The sequence below is a fragment of the Miniopterus natalensis genome, chromosome 1 (assembly GCF_054644295.1).
Source record: "Miniopterus natalensis isolate mMinNat1 chromosome 1, mMinNat1.hap1, whole genome shotgun sequence".
Lineage (NCBI taxonomy): Eukaryota > Metazoa > Chordata > Mammalia > Chiroptera > Miniopteridae > Miniopterus > Miniopterus natalensis.
In genome coordinates this window covers 141,923,979-141,949,160 of record NC_142081.1, presented here as the reverse complement: position 1 = coordinate 141,949,160, position 25,182 = coordinate 141,923,979, and the positions used below count along the sequence as shown (strand labels likewise).

At 39.3% G+C, this 25,182-nt stretch overlaps 1 protein-coding gene across 4 annotated transcripts in view; it reads right to left on the bottom strand.

Moving 5' to 3' along the window:
* MANBA (mannosidase beta) overlaps nucleotides 1-25,182 on the bottom strand; it is a 103,367-nt gene that overhangs the window by 77,452 nt on the left and 733 nt on the right. For all 4 annotated transcript variants that reach the window (XR_015715902.1, XR_001604040.2, XR_015715900.1 and 1 more), the window contains exons 2-5: nucleotides 16,745-16,839; nucleotides 13,275-13,380; nucleotides 12,267-12,437; nucleotides 6,720-6,843 (exon numbers count right to left, since the gene is read on the bottom strand). Coding sequence is in view for 1 of the 4 variants with exons in the window: in XM_016223600.2 (XP_016079086.2) it covers nucleotides 6,720-6,843; nucleotides 12,267-12,437; nucleotides 13,275-13,380; nucleotides 16,745-16,839 (496 nt within the window). In the remaining 3 variants the exon portion in view is untranslated. The remainder of the gene's footprint in view (nucleotides 1-6,719; nucleotides 6,844-12,266; nucleotides 12,438-13,274; nucleotides 13,381-16,744; nucleotides 16,840-25,182) is intronic.

Here is a 25,182-nt window from a genome sequence, read left to right as displayed (position 1 = left end):
ACTTCTTTTCACTTGCTAATTTTAAAATAAATAAAATCCTATTTCCTAGTTAAGGAGAGCTCCCTCATAAGTGAAGACCCATTTCCAGAACACAGCTTCCTATCCTCCCTCTCCTGAGGAATCCCTGTCGCCCCCCTGCTCTCCTGAAGTGGAATGCAAAGTCATTTCACAAACGGACAAAGTTCTGGGAATGGGGAGAGGAAAGAAGAAAGACTTTTAAGTGACTCAAAATTCCCTCCCATGTGTCCCTCCCAACTACACCAAGTTTCACATCCTCTCCTCACCCTGACTAATCAACTCTGGGCCCAAACAGGACAGGAACTCCTTATCAAAACACGATGGATAGGCCAAGCTGGCCTGCTCCCTCTACAACTTGGGTCTTCCCGGGCCTGAAGACTCAGTGATGGCCTAGCTGGGACCCTCCTCCCTTCACAGGAGACCACGGTCTACGTTTGTTCCCTATGACCTCAACCAGGGGATGGCAGGTAATGTGGTTCTGCCACTGACTCATTTTCAGGTTTTGCCAAAGCTGGTTCAGTGCGTTTTCTTTAAATATAAAAACAAGAACAAACCAACCACCATGAGTCTGACTTGGATGGGTAACTGTAGAAAGAATAAGCTGCTACGCAGACCGGAACACTGTGCTGCTTCTTCATGCAAACAATCTTCAAGACAACTCCAATTTGTGTAGATGTGGCCAATACATTAACCCTTAAAATCCTCTAAATATGCCAGTTCCTTTTATATTCCTATACAGTCTACTTCTTTGTCAAGGTGTGGTCTAGGAAAAAAATAATTTTATTCATTGTTTAAGAGGAAACATGGAAGCCCTGGCCAAGTAGTTCAATTGGCTAGAGTGTTGTCCTGATACGACAAGGTTGCAGGTTCGATCCCCAGTCAGGACACATACAAAAATCAACCAATGAATGCATAAATAAGTGGTACAGCAAATCAATGTTTCTCTCTCTCTTCTTTCCCCCTCCCTTCCTCTCTTTCTAAAATAAACAAGTAATAATATAGAAGTAGAAAAATAAGAAGATGGTTGAGTTATATTAATTCAAGTGTGTCCATTACTAACAGCAATTGTAAAATTGATTGCAATTAAGCCTCAAGTATCAATGTCTTCATTTAGTCATGTGCTTAGCTTCAAGAAAAAGTGAGTTCTTCCACACTTATACCCTCAGCAGGTTGTAATGACTGCTGTAATTTAAAACCACAGGAAAAGACCCATGGGACGTTAGAGACAGAAGAAACTTGGCGATCTCCTAGTCACTTTGTAGATGAGGTTGCTGAGGCCCAACTGCAGAATCTAGCTCCAAAGCCTCCGAGCCAGTAGACAGGATGAGGGCCCCGATTTCCTGACTCCCGTGATCTCAACTTTTCATGCACCTCTCTCAGAGGTGCCTCCCAAAAAGAAGCACACATACTGATTGAAATTTGTATACTAACAATGAGAAAAAACCAAAAACAAAGTACTTTTAGCCTTTCCGAGTCCTAAGTCCAAGTATCAAATACATTCAACATGAAACAAAGCATTTGGGGGATTGTAACAATAAAATGTTAGCCTTTTAAGGAGGGTCTTTGTAACAAAAAAAGGAACACAGAAATCGTCTGACCCTCCACTAAATGCATAATTATATGGTGCCACAGTTCCACCATTTGTCAAAATGCTATCTTTGTAACCTAAACTACCTGACAAGGGCATAACAACAACTGATGCTGAGAATTTCTGTTAAACACTGCAACTATAGCTCTTGAATAATTACTGTCTGTAAACCTTAACAATCACTATAAGTTACACTCCAACCCCCAAAAAAGCAAAGAGGCTGAATCTACTTAGAGAAACAAAATATAGCCAAAGGTCACAGTTAAGGATCCAGGATGGCATCTGGGGGGTTAAGAACTGGCAGAGAAATGGAAGAACATTCAGGCCAGCCTGGGAAGGATCTGGAAACGTTGGTAGATTGCTTATGTAAGATTAAAAAAAAGACGCTTCATCCGCTGGGGGGGGAAAGCTATTCAGAGACAGCTGCCTTGATTAGCTTCGCCAGCTGAGCTGCTCACAGCTCCTCCTCTTGCCTGCTCTCTTCTTATTGCATCTTTAATAGATGGGGGAAAACTGCAGTGAAAAGGTAGAAACAGTAACAAGAAGAAGCTGAAATGACCAAGCCACAGAATGTTTAAATTCAAACGTAGGAGATTTTCCTGTGCTCCTGCTGGAATTAGAGCGCAGACTTCAGCAGCTGCTTTTCAAAGAGCTAACAGCTTGCATTAGCCAGAAAAGCAGGTTCACAGTCAGTTACAACAGCTGTCTTCCCCTTCTTTACTAAGCAGTAAAGATCTCCTTGCCTACCAGCAGGACAAAATCCTCAAAGATGAAATCCAGGCAAAACAGATGCAAAACAAAATCCCCCCCAAAACAAAGATAAGTTGGTAAATTCCAGAGGGAAAAAACCATTTATGCAACAAGGCAGCTAATCAGAGGAGAGATGATTCAAGCAACCTATCTACCCATAAAGATATTTTCAAAGGTGAATACTGTCATTTTTATGAGTAAAGTAATTCAGTGATGAATGAAAAAGTGATTCAAAATGAATACAAGAAAGAAAATGAATGCATCAAACAAGGCACTAAGCAAGACAGACAAATCTTTGCTCTATTGTAGTATTATACTCTCTGTATCAAGCTGTACGCAAAGGGCAGCAATGACCTTCAATACAGGCTTCCGTTGGGCAGGCCATGGTGGAGCTGAGAGCTAGACTCACTCCCCCAACTCAAGGCTGTCTTGGAGAACAGAGGACGGGTGCTTTAGGCTGATGCAGCAAGTCAATTTAAAGAAGGTGGGGGAGGGCAGCATCCGTGAGATGCTCAAGAAGAGATTCATGTGCTGAAAAACATCTCTACACTTTTTCTCTAACTGTGGTAACAAAAGATTAAACAATGTAGCATTTCATCACAACATACTTATATATTTGGACTGAATATCTTTATGCAACCTAAGAGAAGCTCACAAAACTAGACAATCGTCATTCCTCCCCAATAAATTTTAGGGCCTAATGTGAACAACTCACATCAGATTACAAATATGAAAGACATAGTATACCTAGCATAGAGAAAATGAGCCCCTCTCTCTCTCTCTCTCTCTCTCTCTCTCTCTCTCTCTCTCTCTCTCTCTCACACACACACACACACACACACACACACACACAAACAGGGCCTACAGTTTTAGCTGGAGCATCACCCCCCCCCCAGTTGTCTTCTCCCCATCTCCCCTCCCACCACACCTTGAAAACCCAAGTCCAGCTCCTTCCCCTCCCCTTCCCCAGCAGATGGGGTTAGTCTCCCACCTGCCTCCCCAAGAGCAAAGAACAGTAGAATCTGGCTGGGTTTCCACAACCAACAAAAAACACCTAAGCTTCCCTTTCCAGTACCAGGGTCAATCTTTCACTATTTAAAATCCTAAAAATATGGGTGCCCTACAACAGCTACTGCTATTTAAAATCTTATTAGAATATTTCAGGGCTCAGGATGAATCAAATAAATACTTTCTAATAAAGTTTTTTAAAAAGTCACATCAATGAATTGGTACCTTTTAATACCTAGAAAAGTGACAAGTGCCTAAGAGATAATGGAAATAATTCCTGTTTTCCTTTGACCTTGGTGGGGTTTTTTTCCAAATATAAGTGTGTTCTCATTATTTTAAACATTAAGAAGATGTAAAAATCATTTCAAAAGTTGAAGTTAAGACAAAAATCAAACAAATGACCAGCAGATCTTAAAAAGTGCTCAAGTTCAGCAACAACTATTATAATACTGAGAATGCAGAAAAGAAATATATATACATACATATATACATATACATAGATATATAAAGAAAATTAATTCACAAGAATTTCAAGTTAATTTTTTAAAAGTCTAACAGCCTTTTTTTCTGTCATACTATAAATAATTATATTGGGAAATTGTGGTTGGTCATTTGATCTTCAGGGGTAAATGCACTAATTTTAAGTTAAGAAATAAATAAAACATTTGGAAAAGCAAAAATGTTCTCTCTTTCTAGCCTCAAGAGGGAGAAAGCAGAAAGTATCACATAGTCAAATTACTTTAGGCCCTTCAAATTGAGTTGCCTAAAATTACTAGATAGATCAGTTTGTTTAGCTATTTTTTTCGCTTACCATAGAAACAATATAGGCTCAATATGGAAATTTAGAAAACACAATTGAGCAGAAAGAGAAAATACAAACTATCTGTAGCATTAATATCCAGAGATTGCCACTGTGTGCATTAGTCTGACCAATCTCATTTCATGCTAAATTATAAAAATTAATATATTTTATTTTAAGTAAAAATCATATATATATATATATTTTATTATTATGAACTTTTTTTTTTAAAGTAACTCTCACAATGCCTGCTTCATAATATGTGTCAAATAAATACATAAAATTAACCAGGATATGTTAGCTTATTCTATTATTTTTCAACTTTTAAAAATGTCTATTGCCTGGCCAGGAGTGGCTCAGCAGTTGAGCATCAACTTAGGATCCAGGAGATTGGGGTTCAATTCCCGGTCAGGGCACATGCCTGGGTTGTGGGCTCGATCCCCAGTCAGGGGCGTGCAGGAGGCGACTGATCAATGACTCTCTCATCACTGATGTTTCTATCTCTCTCTCTCTCTCTCCCTTCCTCTCTCTAAAATCAATAAAGATTTTTTTTTTAATTTCTATTGATTTCAGTGATAAAAAAAATTCTGAAAAAACTCCTAAAGGAAGTTCTTCTCCTAATGCTTTCATAAATTTATGCCTCAATTTTCTTTATTACATCAAATAACCAAATTGAAATCTATAAAATCAGAAATATAAGAATTACTGCTTAATATGCACATCTTTTTAACAGGAAACATTTTTCTCTGTGTGAGGTAAAAAATAAACTGCAGTCATAAAATATTTAAAATGTAGTTGATATGGGGAACTGATTACATGGAATTTAATTAAATTTTAAGGATCAGTTCATTTAAATTAACTTATTTAATTCAAATAAAATTCACTCAGTCACTAATGGCTAATAAATGTAACTCTAATGACATATTCAGGAAGAAATGTTTAGCTTCATATTCAAAGATTTTAATTAAACTAGAGCAGTGTTATTCAAACTTTATCAGGTATCAGAGTCTCTGGAACTTGGTGCTTTTTGCTAATCACCAAATAAATAAATTTTTTCAAAATCACACCCTTTCTTAAACTAGACCTTATTATATACAGGGTGGGGCCAAAGTAGGTCTACAGTTGTCCATCTGGAAAATAATACAGTAATTAATAAATAATAATACAAGAATAAACTGTGTTTTGTGTCCTCACAACTGTAAATCTACTTTTACCTCACCCTGTTATACTGAGAAAAACTATGGGTGGGGGCGGAGAAGAATGAACCATTCTTTGATTTTAGTAGCACAACTCAGTTCAGGTTACATCTCTGAAGAATAGTTTGAGAAGCACTTAACTAGCGAGCTAAAACAGCCACATTTATAGGTGCAAGTTAAATTAGACCTTTTAATGCCCTTTTAACATTTAAAAATGTCAGCAGCAATGAATGATCTCAAGTATCAACTATCTCTGATTTGCTTTTGTCTTCTGCCTTTAGAAAACACAGATTTGGTTCAATGGAATAGCAATCTAGAGTCGCCAGGGCCCTAAAGATAGCAAAACTCCAATGACTCTCTCATCATTGATGTTTCTATCTCTCTCTCTCCCCCTTCCTTTCCTCTCTCTGATATCAATAAAGATATGCTTTAAAGAAAAAAAGATAGCAGAACTCCTGTACTGACACACCACATTCTTGACATCGAGCTAGGCCTGCACAGAACTGGACTGAGCACTGTAAGCTACCATTGAAGATCCACCTTCATCCACCCTGATTTCCCTAACTTCTCAAATCCTCACTGATCTTTGAATTTCTGAACAACTGGGGCTCCCATCCCAGGAGATCATTACACAATCTGTTTGATTTGGTAATGGTTTATATCTCCCCTCCCTGTTCAACCAACGTGCAGGAATGAGATTCTTTCTTTCTTTCTTATGCCAAATAAACACAGTGCTGGGCAAAGAACTCAACAAATATTTGACCAGCTTTTAACTGATTCACTGACACCTGTGAGATTTCTGAGCTTTTATTCAATGCCCCTTTCTTGTGAATAGTTCCTTCAACTGAAAAAGTAGTATACTTCACCTTACAAAACTTTATGGCTTATCTGCCTTCCAGTTTATTTTTAACTCTTAACAAGGCTGCCGCATCATGGCCTTCAGAGGAGAAAATGTACAGTGATAGGGAGTCAGCCTGACAATTTGAGCAAACCAAAACCTCAGGACAGTGGCGATCTGAAAGTGACCACAGAGGCAGCAGGAAGGTACAAACCAGCAGGCCCACTTCTTTTAAGAAAGAACACTTAGCTCAGGAAAACTAGAGCTACTCGCACTTGTATTCTTTCTTTTCAAAATATGTTAAAAGTCATCTACCTGCCTACTTGCCTGCTTTATATTGTAAATTTTTATGACCTGTCCCAGTTTGTACATACTTTCCACTTTTTTTAATTTAGTATGTCACAAATTTTTAAAAAATAAGTCTCTGGAAAGTATATCTATATATTTAAATTACAAACCCAATTCTTACAACATAGAAGCAGCTCAAAAAAGTAAAACAAGAAATCACATCTCTTAGCTTACCATATAGAGGAGAAAATGTGAAGTAGTTCAGGTGGCAAATATTATAGGCTTCAATTCTGACATCTTCCCAGATGCCCTGGGTCGGGAAGGAAGGCCCCCAGTCCCAACTAAAGGAACACTGCTCCTGTAATTTCAGGGGGAAAAAGAAGATAGATTCTGATTACCATGAAATATAAACATTATTTTTTAAAAGCCTTTCCTTTTAAAATATTATAAGTAAAAAATATTATAAAATTTAAAAAGTTTGCTAGAACTGCCAAAACAAAATACCACAAACTGAGTGGCTTAAACAACAGAAATTTATTTTCTTGCAGTTCTATGAGCTGGGAACTGTAAGATCTAGGTGCTGGCAGGGATGGTTTCTTCTGAAGCCTCTCTGTTGGCTCGCAGATGGTGCCTTCTCACTGTGCCCTTAAGGGCACAGTCTTTTTCTGTATACATGCATGCATCCCTAATGTCTCTCTGTTGTCCAAATTTCCACTTCTTGTAAGGACATCATTCATATTGGATTAGGACCCACCCTAATGGTCTCACTTAACTTAGCCACCCCTTTAAAGACCTTATCTCTAGAGGGTTACATTTTGAATCACTGAGGGTTATGACTTCAAAATACAAATTTGGGGAGGAGCACAGAATTAAGTGTATAATAGTGGGGGGGGGCCCTGTGTATCCTATACACAGGATATGGCTCACAATGATCCCCTCCTGGTATTCATGCCCTTGTGGAATCCCCTCCCCTTGAGTAAGGTTTAGACCTAGCAAATCACTTCTAACCAGCAGAATACAGCAGAGGTGATAGCTTCCAAAATTAGGTTATAAGAGACTGCACCTTGTGCTTGGGGTTCTCTCCCCCACTCTCTCTTGGCAAAGGGGGAAGCCAGCTGCCATGTTGTGAGGCAGTTCTGCAGAGGCCGATAGGAGTGAGCTTGGAAGCTCATCTGAGGCCTGCCAACAACCACCTGAGGGACTTGGACACAAACACGTCAGGCCTAGTCAGCCTTGAGATGACTGCAGCCCTGGTCCACAGCTCAACTGTAACCTGAGTGACCTTGAGCCAGAGACACCCAGCTAAGCCCCACATTCCTGACAGGAACTGTGACAATAAATGTTGTTTTAAGCTGATAATCTTTGGCACTATTGGTTTACACAGCAGTAGATAACTAATATATCAACCTAACTAATATATCAATAGATAACTAATATACAATTAGTTAAATTGTGCAGAAATGTTCTAAGAACATAAAATTTAATTATGTACATTTGTTCTTCAAAAGCATATTACATCAAGGCAACAGAATAGTTACTTTTTAGATTTCTCAGAAATATCTCTTAACCTACCACTGTATTTAAATGGAATAACAATAGAGAATATTGCATTTAAGTGGAATAACTGTAAAGAATGAGGAAACACAATGGAAGATTACGATATTTGTAAACAGGTTTAAGAAACTCTAGCTAGACTTGCCAGCCCCTATTTCCTCCAGTACAAATTCAGAAATGCTTGTTTCTGAACTTACAGCCCACAGACAATCAGTTCACTGACACAGGTTGCCAGGGCAGGCATTTCATCCAGTTGTATCCAGCCTGGCTAGCTGTCTCCCTTCAAACACATTTCAATTTCCATATTAATTTATAAAGGTTCAAATTCAAAAGCAGGAGATGGTTCCCTTAAAATAAATCCCTTTTTAAATAGAAATGTTTTAATTTCTACTTCTTTTTTCTAATTTCTATTTCTAACTTTGAAAGAAAAAATTATGTTCAAAACACAGTTAACTACAATGTGTGAGACAATGAGTTCAGCTTTTACAAAGGAACAAGCCCCAGAGGAAGTAATAAGATCTTCCGAATGGAGCATTTCTAGAACACGGCCTGAGGATTTGGCGAAACTGTTCTCACTTCAGTATTATTTCCTAAACTCAGTATTTATCACAGACAGAGATCAGTTCATTTCCATGACAGGGAAAAACAAAGAATTAAAACCGCTTCACAGCATCACTATCTGTTGAAATTCACCACATAAGTATCAGATTCTCATGTTTGGAATGCAGCCCATCTTAGGGATATTTATTGGAGTTAGTTCATATGTATAATTCTTTTATTAGGGATAGAGAAACAGAGGAGGGCCAAAATAGTCAACATCTTCTAAGGCAAACTATGTTCCCCACCAAGGGCTACAAATCTCTTCTATTCATACAATCTCTCCAAATAAAAGTTATCACTTATTCAAAAATATTTGTGAAGTGTTTTCTATGTGTCAGGCTGGGAGTACATCCATGTAGAAATCAGGAACAGTCCTGTTTGCAGTGCTCACAATACAGCAAGAAATTCAGGCACTGAATAAATAATCACAAATACAAAGGAAACAGAAAGGGAACACATACGGGGGAGGAGGTATCAAGACAAGATTTCCTGCATAATAGCGACTTTTATCTGGAGACGTGAAGGGTGGGTCCCACTTGTCCAGTGTGTTGAGGGGAGAGGGAAGTGAAGTAACAGCATGTGCAAGAAAGCGAGATACCTTCCAGGAAATGAAGAGAGAGCAATGGAACAGGTGGGAGAAGACTAAAGTGGTCGTGGGCAGACAGAACTAAGAAATCTAGACTTTAGCCTAATGACAATGAGAAACGGTTGAAGAGTTTTTATTGTTGTTTTCAATCCTCACTCAAGGATATGTTTAGAGAGAGGAAGGGGGGGAGAAAGAGGGGAACATTGATGTGAGAGAGAAACATCGATCGGCTGCCTCCCATATGGGCCCCGACAGGGATCAAACCTGAAACCTAGGTATGTGCCCTGACTGGGAAGCAAACTCACAAGCTTTTGGTGTATGGGATGGAGCTCCAAGCGAGCCACCTGACCAGGGCTAGAAAACAGCTGAAGAGTTTTAAGCAAGTGCTATGATTTGGGGCCTGAGCGACTGTCCTGTACGGTATTCCTTTCAGCAAAACAGGGTGCCTTGGGAGAAGGGTTTAGATCTCAGGTGCAGTGTTGAACATACTGAGCTTTAAGTCCATGTGAACCAGCCAACTCAAGATGCCAAACAGGCGACTGAAGATCAGGTCTGGAATTAAAGAGAGGCCTGGACAGACAACACAGTATTAGGAGTCCCTAAGACAGGAGAGTACAAAATGAAAGCCAGAAACGTAAGAGTTCTTTTCGACACCTCTTCTCATTTTTCCCTCCTCTTTCAACCCATGGCTGTCCTTTTGATGACGTGGATGCTACTTACCTCTTCAGCGGTTCTCAAATCTGCCCACACTCCACTTGTACTACCATACTTGAGTTCAATCTATCGTCATTTCTTGCATGAGAAAATAAATTGCTGTGGTTGCCTAACTGGTATCCCTACAACTTCATTTGCCTTCCTCCAGTTAATTTTCCACGGAACAGCCAGAATGTTCTTTTCAGACAAAAACTATAGCACTTTCTTAAAACTCTTCAACCATTTTCTAGCCATGGTCAGGTGACTCAGTTGGTTGGGGCGTCGTCCCGTACACCAAAAGGTTGTGGGTTCAATTCCAAGTCAGGACAGAGAGAGGACTGAATAGTAAGACTTTTAAGAGGAGGAGGTTGGTCTGGATAAAGAGACTTAGAAGGATCAGCCAGAGATGTTGGTGAAAGCAAGAAGGATGGTGTGGAATATTCTGAAGAGGGCAGGTGAGGTGATGGGTTCCATCATCCAAACTGGACACAGATGGAAGCAGAGATAAGAGGGGATTTGTGTTGATGTGGAGAAAGTAGAGGAGTCAAAGAACAGATGGAGAATAGCAGTTCCTCATTATATCCACTCCCCACCTCTATCCCATGGGATGCCTGACTGCTGGGTCACACACTGTTCAGTTACAGCCATATGAACACATGGCTATCAACACAAATTTGGGTAGGCTGAGTTAAACAAGTGAAGGTCTAATTTTGACTTACTACTTATCTTAAGGAAACATGATTTAATAGTAAGCCTATCCAACTTAAAGAGAGCTGCTTAACTTTAATAATCACAATTTATCAACTGAGGTTCTGGTCAACGAGTGCAGGAAAAAACACTTAGTATCTTCACAATGAAACCAGTGCCTACATTTGTTGTTCAAATTAAATGCTAATTCCTCAAAATATTTAAAATAGAATTATCATGTAATGCAGTAATCCCACTTCTGGGTATATATACATATATATATATATATATATATATATATATATATATATATATGTATATATATATTCAAAATAGTCAAAGGTGGAAGCAACCCAAATGTCCATTAACAGATGAATGAGTAAACAAACTGTGGTCCATACATATAACAGAGTATCATTGAGCTTTAAAGGGGAAAAAAAGCCTGACATATGCTACAACATGGATGAACCTTGAGAACATTATGGTAAGAGAAATAAGCCAGGCACAAAAAGACAAACCCTGCATGATTCTTCTTATATGCGGTACCGAGAGGAGTCAAACTCATCGAAACACAAAGAATAGTGGAGGTCGGGGGCTGGGAGAAGGGGTAAATGAGGAGTTATTTTTTAATGAGCATAAAGTTTCAGTTTTGCAGCATGAAACAAGTTCTAGAGACTGGTTTCACAACAATGTGACTATGCTTAATAATACGAAACCGTACACTTTAAAAAGGGTTAAGATGGTAAATCTTGTGTTATGTGTATTTAACCACAATTAAAATAATTTTAAATAAAAAACTAAATATCACATAGAATACTCATTCAACCAGGAATTAGAATAAATCCAAGTCATCTAGGCTGATAAAACACTCAAAGAAAAATCCCTTGTAGCTTTTGTTATCTTTTTTAAGATTTTATTAGAACCTACCAGTAAAATATAAGAACATCAGCAAATATGTTAATATTTGCAGAAGGTTTCCTAGTAACAAGAATCACTAATAAATAAGAACCTTATAGTCTGGTGAAAAGTTTTTTGGTTTCTGTTTGTTTGTTTGTTTGTTTGTTTGTTTGTTTGTTTGTTTTTTAAATCAATGGGTTAGCAGAGTTTCTTCCTTTTGAGATCTATGAAGGCAAATCTTTTCTTTTTTCTTCTTAAATTTTTTATAAGTTTTTATTGATTTGAGAGAGAGGAAGGGAAAGGGAGAGAGAGAGAGAAACATCAATAAGAGAGAAGCATGGATCGGCTGCCTCCTGCATGCTCCCTACTGGGGATCAAGCCTGTAACCAGGCATGTGCCTTGACCGGGAATCGAACCAACCCGGTGCATAGGGCAATGCTCAACCAACTAAACCACACTGGCTGGGCAGTCTGGTAAAAAGTTTGATAAAACATTACCAGTCACCTATTTGTCTTCTTTTTCTGATGTTACCTAAGTTCTGAAGCATGCTTCAACAACAACAATAACAACAACAAAACATAGAAAGACAAAAATCTCCACAAAACTCCATGTAATCTTTTGGTTCTGATTTTTAAAAATTTTCAAATCCCTCCTAAGGACAAGAAAGAGATGCCCAACTTCCACTGGAGTCTTCAAACAAGCATTTCATACACCAGCACATCCCACCTCAAGGTTAAAGCCCCATCCATTTACGAGACCATTACCTTTCGAATAAAGTTGACATGGCATTCTCCCTTCTGTACACTTGGAGGGCAGTTTGGGGGCACCTGGTAGCAAGTGTGAGCTCTGCTCTGTTGGGCCGCATAGAACACTGGTGACTGGAAATGCAGCTCAATGAAGTTTAGGGCTCTGACCACATGGGTAACATCAAAGCTCTGAATTAAAGGGAAAGAACAAATGTGGAAGTAGCCTCGTGTGTAAAATTTTAGATACAGGCATATATAAGATAGAAGAAGAGATGCATAAAATAATTAAAATCTTTAGATTGAGCCTTTTTGAAGGAGAAAGCACTTTTCCAAAATAATATAACTAAGTTGCTGACTCTTAGTTATAACTGAGTACATTCTCCTACCCGAACGTAGATTTCTAGGTTTCTCCTTCTGCTTTTACTGACAGATGATGGTCCTAGTAAACAGAGCAAGCAGAAAATAGATATAGCTCTGTAATGTCTGTTCCAGCTATTTACATATGGCCTTGAAGTGTCAAGGATTTCCTAGACGCTTCATGACAACCTGACTCTTTGGTATAAATAGCATGTATTTCTAAGTCATAAGTTATTTTTATTTTGGAAAGCCTACCCTTGAAAGGGAAGAGAGATCAGAATATGATCTCATAATGCAATTATTCAGAAAGGAAGGAACATTTTCTTCTAAAATGGTGTGCCAATTGTCATTTCCCATGAAACTCTGGATCACCAAGTAACAGAGAAGGGAACAGCATTTGTTACATACTTCCCAAGTGTCAAGAGCTGTGCCAGTCATTTTATACAGTGAGCTTACTGAATTCTCACAACAACTCCATGGGGTTTATAGTGTTTTCATCATTCTACAAATGTGGCAACTGAGAAATAAAGTAACTTATGCAGAGCTTCAAAGAGCTTGTATCAGCCTGCATGGGCAAATATGCCCTTACCTTTCTCTACTCACAATAACAATGAACATAAAAACATATAAGTGGGCTTTTATTTTAACGTGATGTCATTGTGTACTTACATATCTTTTGAACATGTTGTTTGTTTTCCCAATAGAAACATTATTGAGCAGGACCTCTGCAACTGTATCAACGCCCTCAAAAATCAAATTTACTTTTTGCCATTTGCTGAAAAAAAAGAAAAGATTTTAAAACAAGATGTATAAAGTATTGACTTAGATAAATCTTTTTTTAGTAGTTAAGAACCAAAGAAATAGCCCAGCGGGGCATGGCTCAGCGGTTAAGCATTGACCTAGGATCCAAGGAGATCACGGTTTGATTCCCGGTCAGGGCACATGCCCGGGTTGTGGGCTCAGTCTCCAGTGGGGGGGCGTGCAGGAGGCAGCCGATCAATGACTCTCTCATCATTGATGTTTCTCTCTCTCTTCCTCTTCCTCTCTGAAATCAATAAAGATATATTTTTAAAAAAGAAAAAGAAACATTTAAAAAAAAAAAAACAAAGAAATAAACATTTCACAGAAAATATACATTCTTAAAAATCAGTTTCCAGTGAAATTTTCAGAAGTATTAGTTTAATACATTTTTATATTGAGGGATCCTTATCTTTCTTCATAATATTTCAATCACCATAAACCATGAGCACAACTTATAATTTCCAAATTTACTGACTTTTTTCCTAGAACTTCACAAAGTTCTTATTAAAACCAAGTCAAATAATAGACACAAAATGTTTTCACAAACCATTAAATTTATTGACACTATTTAAGAGAACACATTAACCAACTAACAAGTACCTATGAGTGAATATTATGAGCTCAGCACTCTGCTAAGCCTCACAGGAAACTAAAACAGTCTCTCAATTTAAGAAATCTGCGATCTGGTTGGCATTCAAGCCCAAAAACAAAGAGAAAATGTTCAATGTCTTCTACTTTGTAGTATAGTCTTGTTGAACAGACTACGACGATCCTTTTAGAGTTTATGCCACAAGGAAAGAGTTTAAGAAGGAAACAAAAACTTAAAGAAGAATGGAAGAAATAAAATGTGGTCTATGCACAAAATAAAATATTTGGCAATTAAAAGAAATGAAGTACAGCAGGCCCTCAAATAATGTTGTTTCATTCAGTGTTATTTCATTATAATGATGAGAAGAAAAAAAATCTATTCCGGGCCAAGGCCACTGTCTGTATAGTTTATATGTTCTCCCCATGTCTGTGTGGGTATTCTCTGGGGACTCTGGTTTCCTCCCACCTCCCAAGGATGAATTGGCATGTCTAGATTGTCGCAGTGTGAGCGTGGGTATGAGTGGGTGACCTGAGATGGAAGGGCATCCTGTCCAGGGTGGGTCTGCCTTGCACTCTGACCTGCCTTGACAGGCTCCTGCCACCTTCAACACCGAACTGAAATAAGTGGACTGGAAAATCACTATCTTATCTGTGTCTATCTATCTTTGTTAAGTTATGTACAGCTAATTTTTATCTCAATGTTTAATATTAAAAGTGTTTTGGGTCTTTATTTAGAAGTTAGGTGATGTTTTTGTGACCAAGATTATGCCTTAGGAGCTTAATTCTTATTTATATCAATTCGCCTATGGTACAATTGGCTTTGTTATATGCAGTTTCTCTTTCAGGAACCTTTCAAGGATGTGACGTGAGGACTTACTATACTTGTGAATGTGACAACATGGACGAACTTGGAAAACATCATTACAGTAAGTGAAAGAAGACGGGCACAAAGAACCACATATTGTACAATTCCAGTTATATGAGATTTCCAGAAGAGATAAATCCATAAAAGAAAATAAATCAGTGGTTGCCCAGGGCTGGCGTAGGGCTTGGGGGAGGGAGATGTGGAGAATGGGGAATGGCTACTAATGGGAATGACTTTCTTTTGGGAATGAGGAAAATGTTCTAAGATTGATTCTAGTGATGGCTGCACAACTTTGTGAATATACTAAACACCACTGAATTGTACACATTAAATGGGTGAATTGTATGGTATATGAATTATATCTCAATAAAGTTGTTATTTTTAAATGAGTAGAAATGCCTAGGTAGAGGGTAGACCCCAAGAGGAAAAGCAAAACCTAAACATGGGCGTGCTAACAGCATCAATAACATTAAGGTAACAGGCTTGATTCAGGTGCAGAAGTTGTCCTGGGAACTAAGGGGAGAAAGCGGGACACGTCAGCAGGGCGGGAGGGGATGCAGGAAGCGGTGCAGGAATGGGTGACATGAAGCAGTATTTTCACGGACAAGCAGATAAGATTAAACTTGATTTGCCAATCAAAAGGAAGTGACTGTTGTTATTAAGCAAGAATACCATGGTAAAATCAATTTGGGAAATGAGTCTAATGTTTCTACATACGAAAGACTGGAAAATGAGAAGACCAAGAAAGAGGCAGAGGCAGAGATGGAAACTTGGAAATGAGAAAGAAGCTGCTGAATCAAGAGACAGACTGAACACAGGGAGATGAAAAGATATGATGAGAAAAAATACCTTAGGCATAGAAGATTGGGGAAATGGTTTTACATTAAGAGAAACAATGAGGCTGTTAAAATATAAAGTAAAGTTTAAGTGGGAAAGTCAGTTGGTTAAATTTTGGATATGTTGAGCTCAAGGTGAAAGAAGACCCTTAATAGAGGTATTTTAAGTATTATCTGGAAGTAAGAGCCTGGACCACAGTAACTCTGTGATATTGAACACCATTCTCTGGCTTTATTTCTCTTTTAAAAGGCGAGTAAATAATTATCCAAAAAAGAACTATAAAAGGGACAGAAGAATTTTTTTTTAATTTAGCAATAATGGTAATAGATACAACTGGGTTACATTCTGCTTCACAGAACATTACTGAAAACTATAACATGCTTTTCCTTATGGCCTCACAACATATGAGGCCAATGCCATAGTCTCAATGGCTGGTTAATACCACACTGAACAAATGATGTATCTCTGATCCTACTGGACAATATTATAAATATATACACTCTATTGATTACTGCAAGCAGGGAGAGAAAATGCACAAAAGAGAATTGACCAGGTCTAGGTGACTCCATTATAACCACGGGAAAAATGACTAAGACAGAATTTCATGACTGGTGATCAGTGGCACCATCCTCATATACAAATCAAAACATAAATCACAGCCCAGCCGGGCATGGCTCAGCCGTTGAGCAGCGACCTAGGATCCAGGCGATCAGGTTTTGATTCCCAGTCAGGGCACATGCCCAGGTTGTGGGATCGATCCCCAGTCGAGGGTGTGCAGGAGGCAGCCAATCAATGACTCTCTCATCATTGATGTTTCTATCTCTCTCTCTCCCTCTTCCTTCCTCTCTCTGAAATCAATAAAGATGTATTTTAAAAAAACAAAACAAAACCATAAATCACATATTCACTTTATAGTACAAGGTTTTAGTCAAATACCTCTCCAATAAGCAACCTAAAAAACACAAGATTATTGCAAAGACAGAAAAAGAAAAGCTCAAATAATAATAAACAGACAGACAGAGAGATACAGATATACACATGTACATACCTAACGTCAAAGAGGATTTGAAATTCCTTGCTGTAGGTCCAGTTATCCATGGAGATCCATCTGTAGTTAAGGTCATTGAATCTGTAGTAAGGATCCTATTGATAAAAATTATGGTAGATGATTAAATATGCAAAAATAAATAAATTAAATTAACATGAAACAAATTATTAATGATAGCTACTTATCACCTAAAAATGAATGAACTCTTGGCTTAGTAGTACAAGCATTTCACATGCCAGCCCATCTCATCCTCAAGGCTAAAGCTCCATCCACTTAAGAGACCTTTACCTTTCAAACAAAGTGGACACGGCATTCTCCATACCAAAAATACTAAAATGTGTTTCTTAAAAAACAGTCCAACAAAATACTTGACATGAAAAAGCTCTGAAATGTAAATAATATAGTTTCATTATTAAAGAACATGCATGGAGACTGGCTTCCCTTGTTAAAAATGAACTCAGAACCTCCAAGGTACTAGCATTAAGTGAAAGACAGAACTTGGACGTGTAGCCATCACTCCCTCATTGCTCTGTGGCTCTCCCTTTGCTTATTGCTGCTACTATCTCAGCTGATCTCCAGGGAAAATTCGCCTCTACTGCCCAAAGGTCAGCAAAACTCCCACTCCTTGGATTCACTTAGCATTTCCAAAATTATCTTCCACTCGGCTTTACCAAATGAGCACAACAAGGATCTCTACAGAGAACACACAAGAAGCACTGATACCATCAAAAACTTACAAAGTTCAGGTTTCCTGGATTAGTCTAGACCAGGTCAGCAAACTACTACCCACAGGCCAAATGCAGCTCACTACCTGTTTTTGTGTGGCCAGCAGAGTTAGGATGGGTATGTGTAAATAAATAAAGTTTTGGTGGAGAACAGCCATGCGCATTCCTTTACAGATTATATACGGCAGCTTTCGTGCTACAAGACAGACAGCACATGACCCATGAAGCCTAAACCAGTCTCTAGCCCCTTCCTGGAAACGGCTGGCAACCTCTGCCTCAGGTGCCCAGCCTGCCGGGTGTTCACAATGCTGGACATTTGGAGTGTCCAGCCCCAAGTCCTCCTGTTCATCTCCTTAGGTCTTCTCCTTCTCATTTTCCACCCTCTACCTCCCAGATGAGGGCTCTCAGACAGAAGGCTCAATGGAAAGTGGTAAACAGAGCTTTTCGGTTGATCTTCTGTGAAAATGCCCATAGCTCCACAGAGGGAACCAGTGCCAAATGGAGGGCTCCTCCCCATCAATAGGGCAGGCCGAGGGGGATTTCCTCAGGGACCACAACTCCAGACAGAGGAGGAAAAGCAGACTTTGTCCAAGTTCCACAGAGGTAAGGGCTGGACCAAGTTAGGTTGGCAAAGGCCAGCTGGGCACTTGCCCAGAGCACAAACCTGTAAGAGACACCTCACCACTGGGTGTGTATCAAGGTGGAAAGAAAGGTACCTGCCAGAAAGTGCTCCTGACTGGAAGATATATTTTGATAAGCTACTAGGGCAGGGAATGGTTGATGAGATTTAATAGCAACCAGTAATCACCAAGCTGACTTCTAAGGTCTGGTTTTGTTCTGCTAAATGAGTTGTACCAGAGCCAGCCAACTTTCGTCTTTTTCTGCTCGGCCCCACACACAGGACTCAGCCTCTCCAACGAATAAATACTTAAGGACACAGGTTTGAAGAGGCACCTAGTTATCAGCCTACCCATGTGTCTCCACCCAGCCTTATTTATAACTCTACACTATGGACTCGGTCCAAGACAGTTAAAAATATCACGAGAAGGAGGGTGTGAAGGCTGATGCAGTTTCAACATGTCCATCTGCTAAGCCTTGGGGCTGCTAATGATCTGGCTTTCAGGACACAGGTCACCTTCCTGTCTCCCAGATCCTTGAAGGGAGCTGCATGTTGAGTTCGAGGGGGCTGTGTTCTCAGATATATTTTTTCTAGACAAACAGAATTTAGAGGTTAAAATTTTTCCTACTTAAAAGAAGCTGAACTGAAAAGGCTACATACTGTTTTATTCCAACTACATGAAGTTCTGGAAAAGACAAAACTATGAAGACAGTAAAAGGATCAGTGGCTGCCAGGGATTAAGGGGGAGGGAGGGATGAACAGGCAGAGCAGAGGGGGCAGTGAAATTACTCTGAATGGTACAGTAGTGGTGGATACCCACATCTGTCAAAACCCAGAATGTACAGCACCAAGAGAGAATGCTAATGTAAACTACAGACTTTGAGTGATAATGATGCAACACTGTAAGTTCACTGATAGTAATAAAGGTACCAACTCTGGTAGGGATGTTGATAATGGGGGGCTGTGCATGTGTGGGAATATATGGGAACTGTCTTTATTTTCCACTCAATTTTGCTGTGAACCTAAAATTGCTCCAAAAACTGAAGTCTTTAAAAAAAATTCTCTTACTAAAAGAACATACCTTCTTGTCCCTAAAATAAAAGTGGCAGAGACTTAGATTACATGTATAACTACTATTCCAAATGCTAAGCAACCAGCTTAATTTGGTTCCAGATTGGTCTGACCCATTTGCTCATATTAAAATTCTGAGTCCTATTTAATGCAAACAGTGGCTCAGCGTTTCATCTGATGACCAAGGACCCAGGTAAGTCGCTGAGTTGTTAAGCAAACCCATGAACACTAAAAACAATAACAATATCATTTGTTGACTATTTATTATACATCAGCCTCCAAGACAGGCACTCACACACTCTTATTTTCAAAACAAGCATGGGTAATAAATACCATTTTATAGAGGAAGAAACTAAAACTCCAAAAGGTGAAGTGACTTTCCTGAGGTGCCACGACTAAGCAGAAGTACATCCAGGTATAAAGCCAACTCAGTCTAACACCATGTCTGCAATCTTTCAACTACACTACTGTACCTCGCGCCACATAAACTTGTCCTTTTACACCAGATGGCCACTGAAACAACAACAATAGCTGAGAGTTATGCCTAGCGCCCTGTGGCGCAGGCATTATCATCACTCCTTTTATTAAGGCTCCAAGGCTCAAAGTCAAATGACTATTAAGTGGTGGAGCACTGATTCAGACCCAAGAAATCTGGCTCCAGAGTCCACATGCCTCATCATCATTACCTAACACTGCCATCAATGTCACAAATGCTGTCAGTAATTACAATGTCAGTGCTACCTACCAAGTAGGGACCAGGAGACAAACATGCTACGTGGGGCCTGGGCCAGTTATTTATAACTGATATTTACCATACTTACTGTACCTTAACAAACTCTGTGTCAGCCAACCATGCAGATGACAGCATAAGTCTTGTTTTCCTGAATTTCCTCTATTTATATCTGCTTATAGACACAAAGACTCCTTAACCAGGTATATCTCCTCTACTCCACAGTTCTGCTTTAGTCCAACACCTGATTCTATCCCAGACATCATTACTTCAAATGGAGTTAAATGGTCCAGCCGGCGTGGCTCAGCGGTTGAGCATCGACCTATGGTCCAGGAGCTCAAGGTTCGATTCCCGGTCAGGGCACATGCCCGGGTTGTGGGCTCGATCAATGACTCTCTCATCATTGATGTTTCTAACTCTCTCTCGTCCTCTCTGAAATCAATAAAGACCTACTTAAAATAAATAAATAAACAAAATAATAACAAAGTTTAAAATTAATTTTTAAAAACAAATGGAGTTAAGTGGAGAAAAGAGAGTTTATAACTTTCATTTGCAGATATTGTGTTCCTGGACACTTAGGCAAAAACAGTAAAGTTTAAGAAAACATTTATTCAAAAACAAGCAAAACTAAACAATATATTAATTAAGATTCACAGATATTTGGTAAAACCTTAATTTGTAAAAAGCAAGAGAATGATCATTCAGGACAGTGGTTACCTCAGGGAGAGGCAGGCAATGGGACTGGGGGGCAAGGTCACTGCAACGGGATCGGGAATGCGCAGGCTCATAAACTGAATAGCAGGTACATGGGATTCATTTAAATTAGACTTTAAAATTCATAAACACACTCATGCATGTAACTTTCCATGTATCAAGTACTATATAAGAAAAAGAAAAGAAAATGTTCACGGGAAGCTAAGCCACTTTTAATGACATAGAGGTATTTATGTGTTTATTCTGGAGAAGCATACTCTCCAACCCTCAGTTTCTCTACTGTCAAATATGAGCTTCAGCTACAATTCTTACTTCAGAGGGTGCACATAGGTACAAGAGATCTCAAGCTCATAAGTCGGTCAAAACATTTTAGTAAGCTTTACTATTTTTTCTAAAATCCTTAAACTACTAAATAGTGCTTCCCAAATAACACAGCTATAAGTGAAAAGGGGTTGCAATTTAAGGAAGCTACTTATTTTATCACCAAAGAGGATTTAAAGGGGGAATTTTAAGGGGGAATCAAGACATTTTCTTAGCTCAATTCTAAGTGCCAGGCTAGAACTCATGAAAGATTAGGATAAATGCCTGGACAGAGATTCGTGACTGATTTGGGAGATCAGAAGAGATCCGATCACACTTGCTCAGGGAATGAAGATGGGCAGGTGAACAGGTCCACAGATGGAGCTGCTGTCTCTGAGATGGGAGGTGGGTTGAGCTGAAAGGTAAAAACTCAGTGGGGATCCCTGGCCAGGTGGCTTAGTTGGGTTGAGCATCGTCCAGTAAACCAAAGGGCTGTGGGTTTGGTTCCCACTCAGGGCACACGCCTGGGTTGCAGGTTCAATCCCTGCTCAGGGCATGTACAGGAGGCAGCGGATCGATGTTTCTCACATTGACGTTTCTCTCTCTTTCCCTTCCTCTCTCTCTAAAATCAATGATAGCATATCCTTGGGTGAGGATTTAAAAAAAAATCAGTGGGGAGCAATCTTTTTGCATTGGTTCTAGTCCCACAGGTATTAATCTTGTGAAGCCAGTATAACACCCCTATACTCCTGTTTTCTCAGTTCTAGAATGGGGGTAATAATAGAACCTCCCAGGATCAATGTGAAAATTGCAAGAGGTAACACATAGAAATTGCTCAGAACTGTTCGTGGCACATAATGGGCATTCATTAAATCACAGCTATCTACCGTTATATGTACTAATCTGAAATGATTTCTAAGATACATTAAGTTAAAAAATAAAAGTCAGTACCAAAAATATACCTAGAATTTGTGGGGAGAGATATGTTCATAGACATATCTTATAAGATAAATGAATATATACAAGAAACAGTGGCTGTTTCATGAAGACGATTTGCTTTCATTATATACCCTACTTTTCAAATTTTTTTTATCATTTATATCCTTTATGTATTTCTAAAAGTCATTAAAATTAACTGACCTTGTTTTTTTGCTTTGGTTTGGTTTTTTTGTTTGTTTGTTTTAAATATATCTTTCCTGATTTCAGAGAGAGGAAGGGAGCGGGAGAGAGAGAGAGAGAAACATCAATGATGAGTCATCGTTGATCAGCTGCCTCCTGCACGCTCCCGACTGGGGATCGAGCCCGCAGCCCAGGCATGTGCCCTGATTGGGAATCAAACAGCGATCTCCTGGATCCTATGTTGATGCTTGACCACTGAGCTACGCCCAGCCGGGCCTGATCTCATTTTTTTTTAAAGACAACAATAAGCTAGATTGATAGCAATGTAAGTAACTAGGAGGGAATGGTTATAAAATGGCATAGGTCAGACCTGCAAGATCCAGCAACTGTCAATATACCTGAGAAGAAAACACAAAAGCAAAAATGGCATTGAAATTCTGGGCCTCATTCACTGAGAAAATATTGGTGCTTCTGTTAGAAATAGGAACAATAAGAGAAACTAAGGATTGGGAGGATTGAGGGAAGAGATATTTGAATATACTGTGTTTCAATATGCCTTGAAGAGTTTCAGGTAGAAAAATGGAGCAAAACTTCCAGATGCAAATCAGGAGAGGGTGGTCTAGAGTAATTCTAGCGGAGAGGTGATGGCTGAAACTCAGAGACTTCCGAGAGACAGAGAATAGAGAAGTGATATGTGGACTGATCTCCAGGAAATGCTTGCATTTATCAAGAACGTTTAGCAAATAGGATGTTTTTGGTGCTATTGTCACTGTTTTCACTAGACATCTTTAAATTTAAAAAATAACTGTTCCCTTTGCTTACTATTTAACTCTTCCTGCCAACAGAAATGTAGGGTGTGCAAAGAAGACATGGGTTGAATCCTTACCCCACTATTTATTAGATACATGATCTTAGGCCATAATTTCTCTGAGACTCAGTCATTGTGAATAATTATACCTTCTCCACAGGGTTGTTGTGGGAATTACATGAACAGTGCATTGCACATAGAAGACACCAAACAAATATTACATGAAGAAGAACTTCACAGTCTAAGTTGACTATAGACTTACATGTGGTAAGGACCAGCCAGCATTCACCATTTCACTGCCACCATCCTGGTCCTAGCCAGGAATCATCTCTCACCCGTGCAACTGTAATAGTCCCCTACCCGGTCTCCACGCTTCCATTCTTATGTATTGTAGTCTTCACATAACAGCCAAAATGAGCTTCTGAAAGGTAAATCTAATCATGCAAGTCCAAGCTCAAAACCCCTGATTAGCTTCCCATCACCTGTAGAATAAAATCCGAAGTATTTCCCATGGCTTATAAACCCTGGATGATCTGACCCCCATGCCTCCTTTAAACTCATTCCCCTCCCCCTTGGCTCACAAGAGCCCTGCCACACTGGCCTGCTTACTATTCCTGGAACTTTCAAGCATGTTCCCACATCAAAGTTTCTCTCTCCAGACTCCTGTCTTTTTTTCTCTCTTTCCTGGGAATGTGCTTCTCCTTAAAACTGACCTCATCAAAAAGATCTCTGCTTTAAAAAGCCTATTTATCAAATGGCTATCTTTAACCATTTTTAAAAAATAGCAACCCTTCCCAATCAGCTTTCACTTTCTCTTCCTTTAACCAGCTTTATTTTTCTTCTGTGTACCACCTGTCATTGTGTTACCTACTGATCTGTTTATTGTCATTCTCTTCCACTGGAATATCTATTGGGCTAAGACTATTGTCTTCCCCATTCCATATCAAGCACTTAGAATAGTGCCTGCCACATTGGAGGTACTGAATAAATACTTATGAGATAATTAGGTGAATGAATAAATAAATGAATGACTTTGGGAAGATGTGCTTCAAGTTCTTATGTAAATACAGTATTTGGGCCAGTGTCTGCTCTAAACTATAGAATATTTCCTGAGGTCAGCACAAAAAAGGAATGCTGTAATAAAGCAGGCATCGTAACAACATCACAGTCTTTAACAATGATACTGATGTTGATGATTATTGTCAGTTGGCAGGAGTTCCCCAAGGCCCAGAAAGCCTCCCCATCTCTCAACCCACTACCATTTATGACCTACATTCACCGTATTGAAACTTAAAGTTTTCCTAAGAATTTATGAACAGATTTAACAGACACTGTAAGTTATTCCCATAAGGAAAAGTCAGTTGTTTCATATCATGAGCAACCTCATTCTCATTAACCAATTACTGAACACTATTGCCTGATATGTGGCCCTGTGACATGGAGCAATAATCTGATTTGCTAAAGCCACTAATGATTTCCCATTGGCTTAATTCCACCTGTGAAATGAGGCAAGGAGAGACCCTGCAAAATGCACACAGGCATTCTCCAGGCATGTGTAAGTGAAGCCTCAGGGTGCCAAAGTTCAGCTATGGTCTATGTCACGAGTTTGGTAACTAAAATTAAAGCACTTAAGTTTGAGAATTATTTAGTTAAAAAACAAACTGGACTGTGGTCAGTGTCAAATACACTTCCTTTCTGACACACATTCTTGAAAAAAAGCTAATGGCAGACCAGATCAGAAATGTTGCATAGCCCTCATGGACCACCCTGTCCTTTAAGTAAAATTTGAATGATACTCCTGAAGCACAGTGAGCCACAGTATTTCAAAAACACAAGGTTTTTTCAAAACACCTGGGTGAGTGTCCACAGTACAGAACCCAGGCTACCGAGTCGGGCCAGCCTGGGTTAGAATTCCATTTCTGCCACTTAGTTGCTGTGTATCTTGGATAAGCTCTCTAACTGCTCCAGGCTCCTTAACTCCATGTCATCCATAAAATGCAAAGACACATTCCACAGAGTTCTTATGAGGATTGAGACAACACATGCAAACTTATCAAGTACATCTTGTCCTAGGCAAAGACGATCGGAGAATGGGAAAATGACCTGCAGCAGGTGGAACCATCAAAACAGTGGAAGGTAAAAGTCTGCAAACCTCTGCGCAGGCAGTCGACCAGGAAAACGTCCTCCACAAGTCTGTAAACTGGAGCATCTATTCTCACACACACACACACACACACACACACACACACACACACACACACACACAGCCCACATCACATGTCCTGAGATGAAAGAGCACCTTTCTTCACATCCCAACCAGATTTAAAAGTTATGCAGCCTTTACACCTGCAC